The sequence below is a fragment of the Hemibagrus wyckioides genome, linkage group LG24, assembly GCF_019097595.1.
Source record: "Hemibagrus wyckioides isolate EC202008001 linkage group LG24, SWU_Hwy_1.0, whole genome shotgun sequence".
Taxonomy (NCBI): domain Eukaryota; kingdom Metazoa; phylum Chordata; class Actinopteri; order Siluriformes; family Bagridae; genus Hemibagrus; species Hemibagrus wyckioides.
In genome coordinates, this window is record NC_080733.1 from 6959477 (window position 1) to 6976792 (window position 17316).

At 37.6% G+C, this 17316-nt stretch overlaps 1 protein-coding gene across 5 annotated transcripts in view; it reads left to right on the forward strand.

Annotated features, from left to right (window-relative positions):
* Positions 1–17316, forward strand: part of csmd3b (CUB and Sushi multiple domains 3b) — a 414649-nt gene that overhangs the window by 36642 nt on the left and 360691 nt on the right. For all 5 annotated transcript variants that reach the window (XM_058378182.1, XM_058378183.1, XM_058378184.1 and 2 more), the window contains exon 2: positions 9296–9518. In XM_058378182.1, the coding sequence (XP_058234165.1) occupies positions 9296–9518 (223 nt within the window). The remainder of the gene's footprint in view (positions 1–9295; positions 9519–17316) is intronic.

Genomic DNA, 17316 nt, shown 5'->3' on the forward strand with positions numbered 1-17316 from the left:
TCCACACACAGTATGAGGAATGCAAATGCAATTAACACGTCTGCCATTCCTCAGCACTGGGTATAAAATCTGAAAACAATGAATGAAATGGTTATTTTGTCAGGTAGTCCAGGAAATACTGGGTTCATGTAGGGTTGATAAAGATTGAATAATAATAGAGCAGAGACCGTGTCTACCCTTGTGGTTTCATGTACTTTCAGTTACTGCTTCAGTGTGTGGTGCATTAATAGTGTATAAAAGCATACATATTACAAATGTCCCTTGTGAAAGTTCTGCAGGTAGAAATGCTATGTTTGTTTATGAGATGGCCTGACACAAAGACTACTGTGGCTCAAATAACCACTTGTTAGAAATGTGTTGAGCAGAAAAGCATCTCGGAACACACAGTACGTCAAACCTTGAGGTGGATGGGTTAAAACAGCAGAACACCAGGGATATCAGATCGATTTTTTTAAGTGCAGACTTAATTAACTGCCCCAAATTAACTAGTCACATATTAGAAAAAAATGTTTGAGTGGATTCCTGATCATGGCTGACAGGAGGGTAACCTGATGTGGTCATATATTTACATTTTTACATTTCTGCCATCTGGCCGACGCTCTTATCCAGAGCGATGTACTGTACAAGAGTGCTTTGAAGTGTCTATCAGTGAATACATTAACACTGGTTCAATAGGTCACAGACTTTGGATACCATCAGCCTTTTTTTTTAAAAAAAAAGTACATACAACATTACATAAAACAAACAGGGAAAAATAAAAGCTAGTTTAAGTGCTTCAGTAAGAGGTAGGTCTTCATCAGTCACTTGAAGACAGTCAGTGACTCGGCCGTACGGACATCTTGGGGAAGTTCATTCCATCGCCTCGGTGCCAGAACAGAGAAGAGTCTTCTGCTGTTATAGCTCATCCACCTCAAGATGTGATGTGTTCTGAGTGTGCTTTTCAGTTTACCCCGGTTGTAAAGAGTGCTTATTCAAGTTACTATACACTTCTTGTCTGTCTGATCATTCCTCTCTCTCAAAACTCTCAACAACAAGGTGCAGACCCTCCTATGACAGGGTGTTATTTGTTTTTTTTTGCACCACGCTGTGTAAACTCTAGAGACTATTGTGTGTAAAAATTCCAAATCAGCAGTGTCTGAAATACTCTGGAACCAGCAACCATGCCATGGTTAAAGTCACAGAGATCACACCTTTTCCCCATTCTGTGGTTTGATGTAAACAATAACTGAAGCTTTGCATCAATGTGTAGGTGTGCAGATGGTCCTACACACTTACTGGTTACTCTTCCCTGAAGTAATTATTAGTGCTCTGCTTATTTATGTTTAGGGTTTTTTAGGGATGTTTAGTCAAAAACTGCGTATAATAAATTTCAATGCAATCTTCTGCCATGCAGTGATATATACTTTGGCAACCAGAGTGTCAGCTCCCTTATATATGGGCTGTAGATATCCCAGAATTATGTGCATGGTTACAACTAGTGAGGCTAGTGGTCTCATTGCCAGAGGATTGATCTTAGGTTAGGATTTCTGCATCTGCCATTACCAGAATCATGCCTCTTGTGTATAATAGCTCATTAATAAAAGTGTTGCATTTTACAATAGCTGAGTCACCCGTTACTATGAAATATATTAGGTTTTCTCTCAGCTATGTTGAAATAAGATCCAGCTTTAATTTTGCCAGGGTAGCTTTAATACTGATCTCTGTCATATTCTGTGCTGCTGTCATGATGTATTGCAGCTTTACACTCTGATCTTCAGATTGCTTCATTGCTGGATTATCAACATTCTCCACCGACTTAGAGGCTAAAGCTTAGGGAATTAGAGTCAGGGTCTGACTCTGTAGGTAATGCAGGCATAGCTTCCCAAGCTCTATATGTTATTGCAAGTTGCATGGCCATTGTAAGCTTTTGTGTTTGGCCCAAGCAAAGGAGCTTACCTAACAGCTGCTCACTTCACTCCCTGTTAAAACAACACAACATCAGAGAAAGCTAGCCAGTGGTGTTTCCAAAGGTGTATTCTGAGTGATGTTATCAACATTACATTACAGTGAGGAACCACACCAAAAAAATGCCCATCATCCAGCTCCACAGTCCACTTTTCACCATTAATTCATGAAGTGCTATTGCTAAAAAGTAGTAGTAATAGAAAAATATGTAGAAATGACAGTGTTACTTTCAAATACGTTTCATATATGTTAGTTATAAGCATTGTTTATTGTGATATAAAGCATCGTTATAGCACTATAAAGCCTTCTGCCTTTTCTGCATAGTGACAAATAGTTGCTTAGTTATTTTTTTTTTTTACACATTCTGTGGAGAAACTCTCAGGACTGTAATTCAGTGTAATGGAAGATAGTTTATAGAAAATGCAGAGAATGCAATATAACATACTTTACATAAAATGGAGATGACTTTCTGAGAGCGAGAGAGAGAGAGAGAGAGAGAGAGAGAGAGAGGCACACAGTGAAATATAAAGAGAGAAATGTACAGTATGTAAATGTTGGATGAAGAAATTATTTAAAGCTTCATTTCTGCCTTTTTAATGGGAGAAGCACAAAGGCAGCTGGAGAGAGGGAGGAGGAAAGGGATGAGAGAATACTTAGACAGCACTGAGCTCTTGGCCTTGAGAAAAAAAAACTGACTATGGTGGGTGTTTGTATCTCAAATGATATATGCATCATTGTTTTAATTGCTGGCTGTAAAAGGTTGGCCTGTCTGACTAATTAACTAGACAAAGACTGTGGACCAACAGAGGGGTGCATTTACTAACAGGCATTCTAGAGGCTATACTATACTATGAATCAATATCCTGAGCTATTGAAATAATGATGGGAAAAAAAAAATTTGATCGCAATTTACAATCTCCACACATTCTTTATGTAAAACGTTCAGAATATTTTCATTTGCTTCTTTAAGTTAAAAGTATTAGGTTTTTTGGCTCTTCCATGCAGGGCAGGAATGATGTTCTCTGTTGATGATGCATGATGCATTCTCTTCCCAGTGCTTTAAGAAAACCACTGACAGTGAATCAGCTTTTAAGTTCCCCCTCATTGCACCATGTGGGTTTCATATAACACTCTCTAATACAAATCTATAACAAAAATAATTGGCTGGGGTGAGTTGGACATTGATGGATTCTCTTCACTAAGCTGATCTCCAACACAAATAAGTTCCAAAAATCTTAATAGATCTCCATGAGTCTCTTCTCTATCCTGGCTAATATTTGTGGGCAGCATCAGTCTTCTCCCTTTCAGGTAATTAGTTCTTTAATGGATGTGTGGGTGATAAATAGCAAATTCTAATTAAGCAGATTGTTCATTATGTGTTTTATCCGTGGATGCTGGGCTCACTGTGTTTCTGGGTTTTTTTTTATCCGAGGATTCGGGGCTCACTACTGTGGGCAGTTCACGCAGGGAAGTGGGCACAAGCTGCTAAATCTCCACATTAATCTCATTGCTGAGGTCAAGATGGTAATTTAGAAGGGTTCTCTCTCTGGGGCTGCAGCATAATCAATTGCTCTGTCTAAGCCTTATTTTCTTATCACTACAATATTTAACTGCAGGAGTAAGCAATTTCTTGTTAGCGTGCATTGCTCGTGCTGTGTTTCTGAGTATAAGTATGTTCCGTCTCGGTTCTTTGGAAATGAGACGGATATTACTTTTTTTACAGATGACACAAAATAAACCATTTTCAGGCCCAGTGCCTTATGCTTAGTCCAGGAGATAAAAAAAAATGCCACTGTGCTGATAGAAAACTTTCAAAAGTCATTGACTGACTCAATACTTTGCATGTTGCTTATATTTGCCTTATTAGATAAAGGCATTTGTATTGCATTACACTACATTTGCCTTGTTTGTAATGCAGTATCTAGTTGTCTTGAAATTTATATGTGGTGCACTATCTAGAATGGTTCCCTATAGCTCAGATACTCACAAAACACTTTATTGTCTGACCTGTTGTTGTTGTTTAAAAAACTTCATTATGACCCAGTGGCCGTTTTACAGCCAACAAGTTCGCTCCTTAAGTGTTTCTGCTCTCAAGCTGTTCTTTTTTCAGAATCAGTGCCACTTTTTCAAAATCAGTGCAGCATCTTTTACTGTATGTCCCACAAAGGCACCTCTAGCTTCTTGAATGCTGGTCTTCCCGGACTACATCATATGACAAGTTTAAGACCTTAAGAAGTTTCATGAGCTACTGGCATTAATTTAATGGAGTTTTTTAGGAGCATAAAGGAGAAGGCTCATCACAATCATTCCACAATTACTCCTAATGGCCTGTGTTCACAAAATGAAGTAACGTGAAATGGGGTTTGGGTGTAGGATGTTGGGAGAAAGACTGACCTTCTTCTTCGCTAACTTTCTGTGTAATCCTCACTTTGATCAGTCCCCTAACCCTCTCTGCTCCAGGTATGCTGCATCATACCTGCCCCTGTGCTCTGAACCCATTTTCCTCAGCTGGGATATGCAAAGAAAAGAATTCCACTGTGCTGTAAATGTATATGTGGCGATAATAAAGGCTCACTTTCTGGCCCGAATTCTTAGAAACCATTCTAGCAGTTCTACAGTCATTCCTCTTGACGTCATCGTAAGTCAAAATAAAGACACTAAAGTACACTACATGGTCAGAAGTTGAAGGATACCTGACACACTTGTCTTTGTATGCTGTAGTATTACAGTTTGCTCTCACTGGAACCAAGTTGCTCCTGTGCACAATGCAAGCTCCATTAAGATATGTTTTGAGAAGGGTAGAGAGGAAGAACTTGATTGTCGTGCACAGATTCTGACTCAACCCCACTGAACACCTTGGCAAACCTTTGGCCACATAGTGTAGTTACAACTAATCTTGCATGATCAATGAGAAAACATTTCAGTCAGCATCTAACATGTTTCTGAAGAGTTTTTGGTTTATATCAAGTGCATCATATCTTACCACAACTGTGCCCCATGACATTTCACCTGAAATTTTGGCCTGATCTCACTAATGCTCTTGTAGCTGAATTGAGCACAAATACCAAAGCGATACGACTAATGGAAAACATTCTGGGAAGAGTGAGGGTTATTATAACAGCAAAATAAGGATTATATATGGAACAGGATGATCAAAACACACGTGGGTGTTATGTTAAAGTGTCTACAAACCTTTGTGCATGTACTGCACATACTTCTAAGCCTGGCAGTAGTTGCACTGCGGAAATAAATGGAACCCACTGAAATAAAGTGCATCATTTTTACTTCAGAGGGTATGAATGCCAACACCGACATGTGTAACACCAGAGGCGCACACTGCTGGATTCTGACCCATGTTAACATCATCCTTTCCTGTCACCATGTGTGTGTCATCATGCCCCAAAATGACTTAGCTCCAGCAGTGCATCTATTTTTTGTTATGCATGGCCATGTGCTGCTATTCTTTTCACAGTTCAGTTCAGCAGAATCATAATGTTCAGTACACCTTCATTCATTTCTACCTCCAGATTTCCAATCTCACCAAATTGTATTTGTGTGTATAAGTACGTAAGCGAGACTTGTGTTCTCATTTCACACCGTGTAGGTGCTAATTTGTCACGGCAGCTTGCAGGGCAATTAGGGCCTGAAGTGTCATCGGCCTTCACAGCAAATCAAGTTGGAGCATTTGAGCGATAAGGAGTGGCAGGCAACAGCTCATACACATGCCTAAAGTGCATGACTTGTCCCGAACAAATCTGTTAAGTGATGCACAAAACATATTTAAATACCCAGTTTGAATCATGAATGAGACACAAAAATGAGCTGGGATAAAATCAAGTAAAGAAAATAATCAGTCACTCCAGGCTTTTTTGGTGATTATTGCTATCAAAAATGCTTGATTTTGCTGCAGCTGTTTTTCGAAATCTGGGATGCAGCTTGTGGAGTTTTTTCTGATTTTTTTCCGAAAATAGCTTAAAATTGCAAACACAGGATACTTCTATTAAACATACATGTTATTACTTTCTATGAGAGCTCCACTCATGTTCGAGGCACACGAATCAAAGACGGTTTCGACTGAATGTGCGTGGTGATGATGTCGTCTTGTCCCAAAATCAGTGAAAAACTGCAAGCTACTCTGAATATCGGAGAGTTTGCTTAATCACAAAATCGCGAAATCCTGAAAGCAATGACTAAAGGAGCTTTAAAATCAGAATGAATAGCAGTATAAGGTTTGTTTTCATGTATTATGTTTCTGTTTTATTTTTGGCCAAAATTTTATTTGGTCATCTTAATTAATAGCTTTGGTGGTGGATCTGGAGAGAGATCCAGATGAAAATGCCATGAATACTGGGTGAAGGGCAGAAATACAGTACACAGTGAAAGGGAAGCTGTTCTATTACAGGGAATTGACACATAGAGTCCTATACCACATACCAACATGTTTTAGGAGGTGGGAGGAAAGCAGGGACCCTGGAGGAAAGACACACAGATTTGGGGAGAACACACAAAGACAGTAACCTGAGCTCAGAGTCAAACCCTGGAGTTGTGGGTTGGCATTGCTTCCTACTGCTCTGGCCAACACAAAGCTATTTACATATTTATTTCCTGGTGTGTTGCACATTTGCAACAAAGGGAAAATAACTTTGTATGTTTTTTTTTTTTGTGCTTCCACTTTCACTTCATAATGGATGCTTCCTTTTTTTCTACTCTTACTCAAAGCTTATGCATTTTTATTATCCATCATTGTTATTTCTAAACAATACAATGGCCTTAAGCCACTCCCTCCTCCTGTCTACAAAATATAATAATGTCACTCATGCCTGGAGGCAGATCCAGGAAAACAAATTAAGTTTTAACTTTTACCACTCGTGATCAGTCATGTTCACGGTTGTGCGACAGAACAGAATGAAGCACTTATTTTTATTTTCTCAATATATATGGAGTTTATTAGTTTATCAGTGTAATACAGTATAGAAACCATGGCCGAGTTGAATCTATTTTACAAAATAAAATAATGGATTTTTCCTACTTTATAGGGTATTAAATGAAACTTTCTGTTTTGGCAAACGGGTCTGTTTCCCTTGTAAATCTCTTTGATTCTTTTCAAGCTTGCAAAAGTGAGTAGTTAGAGCTGTGAAATATAGATAGCAGTAAGATATACACTACCAGTCAAAAGTTTGGACACACCTTTTAATTCAATGTTTTTTGTTTAGGGATTTATTTTCTACATTCTAGAACAATACTGGAGATTTCAAAACTATGAAATAACACACATGGACTTAAGTAATCCATATGTAACGACAACAAAAAACAGTCAGTTGTTATTTTAAGACACGAAGGTCAGGTGTTCTGGAATAGTTCTTGCAAGAACAGTATTGTCAAGTGCATTTGCAAAACCCATCAAGCACCATGATGAAACTGGCTCACATGAAGACCATCCCAGTAAAGCAAGACCAAAACTGACCTCTGCTGCAGAGGAGAAGTTCATTTAGAGTTACCAGCCTCAGAAATCACCAATTAACAGGACCACAGATTAGAGCCGTTATGAAGGCTTTACAGAGCATCAGTAGCAGACATATCTCAATATCAACTATTCAGAGGACATTATTGTGTATTTCGGCCGCCTTCAGCATTGTTTTACAATGTAGAAAGAAATAAACATCAGGTGTGTCCAAACTTTTGACTGGTAGTGTAGTATTAGTAAAAAAAAGAAATCTTATTAACAAAAGAAAGAAAATCCTGTGTTAGGTCACTAGTTCAGGCTTTTTTTTTTAATTAATTTTCCTCCAACGCTGTACTCCAACTATGTAACAATACAACACCATCAGAAGTTAGATAATCAGGAATTTGACTTTGGCTTAGTCCAAATCAATTTTGCCTCTTAACAACAATCAAATTTTTATTAAGGACTTCCAAGCATTCAGTCACACGCTGAATTGTGTTATGTGGATTTTCCATTTCGTGGCATTTCGTAATTAAGCAAGCTTTTAATACACATGACCTGCTGTAAAACTATGTTGTTGTTGTTTTTTTATTATTCAATATCATGATGTTTTCCATTACAACAAGGAAGTCCCTTTAGAAATGACTCACTGTTTATCAACAGCTAATAAATCAGCCAAGGATGTTGAAATTATGTAAAACTTTACAGGCCATCTGGTCATGCATAAGTGTTTCATGAAAAATATTTGTTCTCTGTAGGCCAGGAAACCCACATCTGAATGAATTAATGGGGGATAATAAATTTCCCAATTCACTGATTATGGTCTCAAGTTACAACAGCTTTTTGTTCCAAATAAATCTGTCAGTAACTTTGTTGTTAGAACTTGCCTAATTTACCTAATTAAATCATTTTCTACAGAGATAATTGTTTGATGCCTACTTTTGGTTGCACTGGATTAAAGCCAAGTCAGAATTTTGATTTAGCTTGATTTTTGGAACCACATGTAAAGAGGATTATCTGTTTAGTTGTCATCTTTACTGCGATGGAATATTAATTGACTCTATTATAAAATAACTGGCATTCTTTTCTGCGGTCTAGGATTGTAGTAAAAATGGATTCGCAGAGATCATTCGGATATGTTACTTATGCTCCTTAATGTTTTATTAATAATGATATCACATAAACAGACATTTAATTCCACATAAAAAAGCGAGCCTGATACCTTCTTTAAGGATCTAAAAATGTGTTTCTTCTCAAACAGCCGTAATCAATGGCGTGCTGCTTCCTTATAAAACTACTGTTTAATTAGCATTTCAGTAATCAAAGGTCTGTCCTAGAGGTTCTAAATGTAACTGGATATCCTTCTAAGTTAAAAAAAAAAAATAAAGTCAACAAACATCAGGTAGCATGTATCTGTTCCGAATATTCAAATCCCATCCCACTCCCTTTCAGGAATGAAAAGTGAGCTTGTGCAATGCAGTGATTGATTTGCACGCTTCTGCACTACGTTCTGAATAACCGATATGTAATTAGAAGACCACCTATATGCTTTGCACCTGTCAGCTTGCCAGAAGCAACATGAATTGTTTAGGATTATATGTAGTCATTAATGTTGTTCTATGCTCCAGGAAACAGTACATTATGATGTGTAATGAACTGGCTTGTTGATTATATCTTATATGATAATATCAGCGGTGCGATGTTTTTGTTCACCATATAGCCTGAAATAATATTTAAGTCGCACTCAAAGCTAATTTACTTTTAACCGTGCCTCACTGTACTTTCTTTTATGCTACTGAACAAAAGTAAACCTTATTTTAATGCGTGATTGTGGTTTTAGATGTTATAGTTACTTTAAAAAATACACTTGCATAAGATTTATGTTGTTTTCTTGTTTTCTGCTTACAGGTTTCATATATACATGTGGTGGGACTTTAAAAGGAAGGAATGGGACCATTGAAAGCCCTGGTTTTCCATACGGTTACCCAAATGGGGCAAACTGTACATGGGTTATTGTAGCAGAGGAAGGCAACCGAATTCAGATAGTCTTTCAGTCTTTCGCTGTGGAGGAGGAATATGATTTTTTATCCCTCTATGATGGACATCCTCATCCAGCCAACTTCAGGACAAAGTGAGTAACGCTCATGCAGTAAAAGCAGAATGTTTTTCGTTTTTGTTGTTTTCTTCTACTTTAATGATCCTATGACCCTCACATCCCCATTGTGTGCACCCATTTAAACTGACATTGAGAAGCACCTTGATTCATTTTTTTCCCCATGTCTGCTGCATAAATAACATAGAGATGTATGTACTAAATACTTTAAATGAAAATTATCTGCCTGAGTTTGGTAGAAACTGGGCCATGGACACAGAATACTCATTGTGATTTGTATTTAGCTTTTCTTTTCGAGGAACATGGAGTTTATAACAGAGAGATAATGGACAATCTTTAGTTAATGAGAAATTATGTTAAAAAACAAGATGTGATATGGCCTGGCTGCTTTAATGCACTGCCAAGAATCCTCCTAAGTTAATTAAACAAAAGCAATTTTATAAGAGGTATGTCAGATATTAATTATATTGGAGCAGGAGTAATTGGGGGGAAATAGACATTGTTAGTATGTCTACTGTGTATATAAAAAGCCCTAAAAATACTGAGTATTATTAGTTCTGTGTTGTCTACATAAAGACCCAGAGATGTAAGTCTGGGTCTTTATGTAGCACCAGGGTCCTAGAGGAAGGTTGTTACATTTCACTATGTACTACATCAGCAATACGTGGGAGAAATGAAATCTTCTTGACTTTTTGACTGGACAACTCTTGATTTTACCTCATGGTATGGTTTTTGAAATAATGTATTTAATGTATTTTGATCTATTATTTTTTCGGGAGCTCTTGGTTGCACAATTCCACATGGCTATAAACTGTTGAGGAAAGGACATTATTTACATTTACATCATTTACTGTCCAGTGTCACCCAAATGAGGATGAGGTTCTCAGTTTTCTTCCTCATATCATCTTAGGGAGTTTTTCCTTGCCACCATTGCCGCAGGGTTACTCATTAGGGTACAATGTTAGGGATAAATAGTAGATTAACTATAAACTTTATCATTTTTAAACTATGTTTATATACTTTTATAAAATAAAATATTTTTAAATATAAATATATTTATATATATATATATATATATATATATATATATATATATATATATATATATATATATATAATATATAATATATAAAATATAAAATATATAATATATTTATATCTTTAAATATAAAGCTGCTTTGAGGCAATGTCCACTGTTAACAGTGCTATACTAATCAATTGAATTGTATAAATACTTATTGTTGTAGTAGAAATTAGTTGAATTAAACAAAACATGATTCAGACATGCTTTGGAGCCATAACTTACTGTATGGCTAAGTCATGGCTAATTGTTGCTTATTTAGACTTACATACCTCGGCTGTATTCATTTTCCCGTTGCTCAGATCCACTTTAGTCCACTCATTTTCTTATAAAGCTTTGTCGACGGTGTTACACGCCGATGGAGGAACAGAAGCCTACGTGCATGTTATTATGTTGTATTTATCTTATTGTAAATGAAAATCTTTACACATGACACTTCATGATGTTACGAGCATACTGGAAATTAGTTTATTAGTCACACAATTAATTTTTAAAGTCAAATTAAAGTATACCTTTAATGTACGCTTTATTAGCAATTCCGGTACAGCTTGCTCATTCAGGCAATTATCTAATCAGCCAAACATGTAGCAGCACAATACATAAAATCATGCAGATATCCTACAGGTCAAGTTAATGTGATCTCTATAAATTTAGCCTTAGCATATATAGAATGGTGCAAAAACAACGGCAAAAAAAAAAAAAAAATCCAGTGAGCAACAGATCAGCAGGCTGAAACACCTTACTGATGAGAGAGGTCAGAGAATGAACAGATCGTTTCAGGCAGCTATAGTAACTTAAGAAAACACTCTTTACAGCCGTGATGAGCAGAAAAGCATTTCAAAATGCACAACATGCTGGACATTGAGGAGGATGATTTATAGCAGTAGATGATGACTTTAGGTTCCTCTCCTGTCAGCAAAGAACAGGAATCTGAGGCTACACCGGGCACAGGCTCATGGCTCACGGCAGTTGACAGTAGACAAATATGCATCATATTTACAGGCTACAGGTTCTAGTAAGGTGATCCTTCTTAAGCTTGTATTTTGAAGAAAAAAAAAAAAAACATAAATAAGAACAAAAACAGGCAAAACAAAAGCAAGTCTACTCTATTCGCAAACTCATCCATTACCTGGACCTGTGGTGTCAGTGATACAGCTTTACAGAAAGGGATTAGCATTGTATGGAGGCGGACTGTATTTGCTGCTCTCACCTGTGCTGTTAGTTTTGTGTACGTCAGCATGTTTCATGCCCTGTACAGGCAGCAAGCTGGGTCAGGGTCGCTTCACGGGGGCCTCCTGGGATTTAGCGCCCAGCTTGTGCTGTAGTTCCACACACTTGTCAGCTTCCAGCTGTTAGGCAGCCTGCACAGTGCCGCTCCACCAGTCTCATGTTTTCTCTCTTTCCTCTATCTTTACCTCTATGCCTCTGTAATTTCTTTATGTTTCTCTCACTCTCTCTCTCTCTCTCTCTCTCTCTCTCTACAACACTCTTCTTTTTTATCTGTCAGGGTTTCCCCAGCATTTTATTAATTTATTTATTTATTTTGTGTGAAAATACAAATACTTTCATATTTTGGATTTGAAATGATAGAGAATATATGGTAATTCCAGCCAGCATCTCAAGCCCTCTATGAATTTCACCACAGTATTCAATCATGCTAATATTTATTCATCATATATATGTGCAGAGATTCCTATATAGAGTATTCTAGCAGTGACATGCCGCTGATTTAACACAGCTGTTAAGGGAATACGAGACCGAATAGTTCTTCCAGCAGTCTTCTCATTCGAAATAGAGGACACGGATATTTTTTGGGTGTTTAACTGTCTGCGAAGTTCTGGATCATTTGCAGCTCCAATTTAGCAATCGCAAATAACCGTCCTTCAACATGCCCACCAATAGGAAGCTGCAGAATGTGAGCAGGAAAAGAGAATATTAGATGAATGAATGATAAGACAGGGCTCTTGTGTTTCTCACCACATCTCTCTCTCTCATTGTCTCGTTTATAATTTCTTGGGGAAGAAATAAGAGGAGTAATGTTAGAGCTAAGCTAACTGTGTAAAAGATTATAGTTAAAAATATAAGGTTGTGCAGAGGATAAGTTTATGTGTTGTGTTGTGTTGTGTGTTGTCTACCACTTTAAATTGTGCACTGAATTTAGAGATTGCCCTTCCTGATTTCTCTCTCTTGCCTCTCTCTGTTGAGAATGCCATGCTTGGGAAGAGAAATATATTGTGTCTTTTATGGCCACCCTGGTCATCCTAAGAGATCTGACACAAATAAATTGCAGTGAATAACAGCTCATAACGATTTGCTCGTAACCAAGAGACCGTTTATGGTTTACGTTTTAGCTTAATCTGTGAATTGATTCAGATGTGCGAATTTAAAGACTTCTGTCTCTGTGTGCCATGTTGAAGAGCACTGACGGAAATGAGTCTACTGCGTATATTATCTACGGCATGCATATGTCTTTATATATGACCGTACACATCTGTGAGTTTGCCTGCTTCAGAAAAAAATCCATTCATGAGATTCATTCTCTCTGAGCTGTTTTTGAATATTAAAGGTGAAAATGTGTTCAGTGATCCTGGCTTGGTTTTGTGGGCTTGTATTCACGTTACTCCCGTTCACAGGGGGATGCCGCTAGTGCAATTACGGTGACATTTAGCTGGAGAAAAAAAAAAAATCATTAATGGAAAACATAAGGGATATTAACAGCTTAAGATTAACAGCTTCTTGTGTCACTCATCGTTTTCCATCAACGTCCAATCCAACGTTAACGTGACTCGTAACCCCGCCCCTCTTCCTCTGCGTAATTGAGGCTTCTGACATTGAATGCATCAAATGTGCAGCATGCAAAAGCTTTTCTCCACACTGTAGACATGCTGTAGATGTAGTATGTTGCTCTGCACAGTCCATCAGTGGTCAGAATTTGTTGCTATTTCCTAAGAGTTTTGTCTCCACACTTTGTGTCCATTACAAAATCTTTTATATAATGTCTTGCAGCAAAAACTGATTCAAACACAATATCACCTCTAGTGGCATCCCCACAGGTACTCACTGGTACATCTATAATGAAATATCTCTGCTATGATAAACCTCTTGCATCTGGAAGGCTATATATTAGCACAGTGTTTCACCCCCCCCCCCCCCCCCCCCTTGCATTCCTTGATTTTGGAGTCCTATATGACTACATGTTCATACTGCTGTATCATGAATTTATTCATAAGAAACTACAATCATAGGCTGCCATGTGAATATAAAGTGTGGCTCTGTGTCTCGGTAGTTGCGCATCATTATTCATTTTAACCATCCTGTGAGAAATTCTTTTCTATCTGTCAGGCTTCTAGTGAAAACAGGAGGTGATATAAACCATATCAGCTTTTTACAAATTCAAAAGACTTTCAGCTTCTCCATCATTCCATGAAGTGTTTACAATGGTGGTGTGACTTCATTCAGAATGTTGTGGGATCTTTTCAGTGAGATGCACTTGATGCAAATGCCATAATCACGCTTGGAGCTGATTGATCTGGCTTCTTATGTATTATGCAAAATCTGATTCGATCGATGGATTGATACTGTATATGTACAGTGTCGAAATATTTACAATCCAGCAAATTTTGAATCTAAGTCAGTAAAATGCTATTTTTTATTATAATTTCATTTAATGCTCATTTTGTGATTTATTATAATCATTTTAATAGTTATTGTAATTATCAGACTGAAAGTGCTACGGCATTAATACGGAATAAAGCAAAAGCTCGTTGAGAAATTCTGGTTGATTGTCACTATATATCTATGTGGTTAAAATATTTACAACCCAGCAAATTTCAAAACTTATAGAATATAAAATGAATTAATAAAATGCAATTATTAATAAATCATCTAATAAAACCTCTGTGGGAGTTTTGGTGGCTTAGAGGTTACAAGTTTGCCTTGCACATCCAGGGTTGGGGGTTAACTTCCCATTTGTGTGCAGAGTTTTCCTTGTGCTTTGGGGGTTTCCTCTGGGTTTCTAGGTGGAGTGGCATCTCTAAATTTTCCGTAGTGTGCGATTATGCCCCATGATGGTTTGGCACATCATCCAGGTTGTCCCCTGGCTTGTGCCCCTGTTCCCCTGGGATAAGCTCCGGGATCTCTTTGACCCTGTGTAGGATAAGTGCTAGTGAAAATGAATGAATAAGTCTAAGAAAAGAATTTGGTTGAATTTTCTCCCTTTTTCTATTGTTTCAGTATAATAGCACATTATTACTTTACCTAAGGGAAGCTAACCATTTGAAATGGATTTGTGAAAGAATAACTCGTAGTCTTTAAGTAGTCAGACTCATTATTGTGGTTAATAGTGTGTGTGTGTGTGTGTGTGATCATGACAGAGAGCCTGAGCGCTTTGCTGGCCCGTAAGCACATTCTCATAGTCCTGTGGCGTTTGCAGCATAATTAGCCATCAGCGTGTGAATGCGGGTGTAGCTAGAGGAAGCATGAGCTGCCACCAGCAATTATTCATCCCTGTTGTGTCACTCAAGCCTGCCCGTCTCCATAAATCATATTTCAGTTTGTTGTGGCGTCTGATCAGGGTGACTGTGGAGAATAGTTTGACGACGGACTCTCTCAATACCTTGTATGGACAGAATGTGAAATTCATGAAGTGGTTTACTGCAGAGCCACAGAAGGAGAGATGCTGAGCTTTAACGAAATCCCTCTGTGTGTCTCTGTTTCCGTCTGATACATATGTATGACTTATTTCCTCTCACTGAGTGGATATAGCATATGTATTGGATTAGCTTGCATTCGCATTGGTGCACTTTCCTACAATGTTGGTTTGGGAAACGATCTTTGCGATAGTGGAAGGTACACACAAGCCGCACGGTGGTTTTTAAGATCGTCTTCTTTTACTGTTCAGTCTTTAATCACTGTATAGCTCCCACAACTCCCGGCTCACCATTATCTCACCATAAATTACATTACATCGCTTAATAAATTGAATTACTAAATCAAACCATGTAACTAAAGATTATAAAAAAAATTTCACTTCACCATAAACAAGGCAGCAAGGTGCTTATGATTTGGAATGATCGAAAGGGAGATCTCGAGTACTCCCGGTTTTGTGGAAATATATGAGATGCAGGGTGGGTTGTTGCTGTGCAGAGCTGTTTGCCAAGAGGAGTCAGAGTAAAGGAGAGGTGGAGGAGGAGGCGAGCTCTTTTGCTCTCTCTAGCTTGAGCTACTGACATCCTGTGGTGAATGTGTGAAATGCTGCAATCGTCTTTTCCACAAATAGCACACTATACACACACGCTGATCTTTTTTATGCACTGTAAAAAATGCTTTTTGTAAACATCAAAATCCACAGTGTCGACTTAACACTGTACTGTGTTTAAATACATATCCAATTGGACGCAAATGAACACTGAAAGTGTTACATCAACACTCCAACACTGTGAGTGTTTTGCTGCGCACACTTAGTAGTTATATTTTCTTCATGTGAATCATCATACTTCTTTCTTTCTTTCAGTAGATTCTGTCTTGGTTTTGTTCATGTGTAAAGAATTATTAGAATGATTATTATTCTGATTACATGAATCTGTTCACTAAACCTTTCTTTCCTAGGCGAACAGCCGTAATAATTTTAAAGCCGAATGATGTAATGCCTGATCATACCATGACCGAGTTCAATATCTTGTTGAATACAGCTGCCAAGCATCATGTCTGCTTATTTATATTTCATGTTCATGTCACATGGGTAGACTTATAGCATGTAGACATGTCAAGTACTGTATTCGACATACCACTTCATCATTTAGCTACACTAGACTGCCTCAGGGTATGACTGTGTGTCAATGTCTGTGTTCATGATGCATTACAACGTTCTGGCAACCCAACCAGGGTGTATTCACGTTCCGTGCCCTGTGTTTCCAGGACAGACTCGGGATCCAGAATAAAGAGGGTACTGATGATGAAGGAATGAACAAATGAAAAGGTTATGTTACCTGCCAGAATGAATAACAGCACAAGGGTTTAGGATATAATAGCAAGTAGTAGGAAATGTGTGTTTGTTCTAATGTGTGGTATCATTCCAAAAAAAAAGGTCTGATTATTGCTCACATTTTTCAGATATAAAAAAATCAAAAAAAGCAAGGGTTTGTTCGATACTGATGTTACTCATAAACCTTGGTTGCACTCTTTTGTTGTTTTTATCTCTATTGCAAAAAAAAAAAAAAAAAGAATATGTGAAGGTTGTTTTTCTCTTCAGACTCCAAGGTTTGTCTTTTTTTTGTTCAACAAAACACAAAAGGTCCTATATTGTTTCATAAGTGATGTATGCATGTGGTTATTCAACACAGCATTGCTCAGAATTGATGGCGCTAATACATGGGCTAACAATATTGAACTGGTGGCATTTGTCAGTTCCTCATCAATACACAAATCACCTATTGCTCTGATGCCACATTGAAGTGCAGTTGTCTTTTCCTCTTATCGCTGTCTTGCCAATAGCTTTCCAATAAGACCTCAAACACCCTTGATGGCGGTTTACTTGAAGTGTATAGTGTATAAAAGTGGATACAGAAGCTGTTTAAAGTGAGCAGCAGAAAGAAGTGTTTTGTTTTTTTAATGTTCACTCTATAAGAAATCAGTTTTCTTCTCATTTCTACCCCAGCTCTGTATTCGACACAGTTCAATATTGGCTCGACAAGTACAAATGCGATACAGTGATAACCATAATTCTGATTTACACTT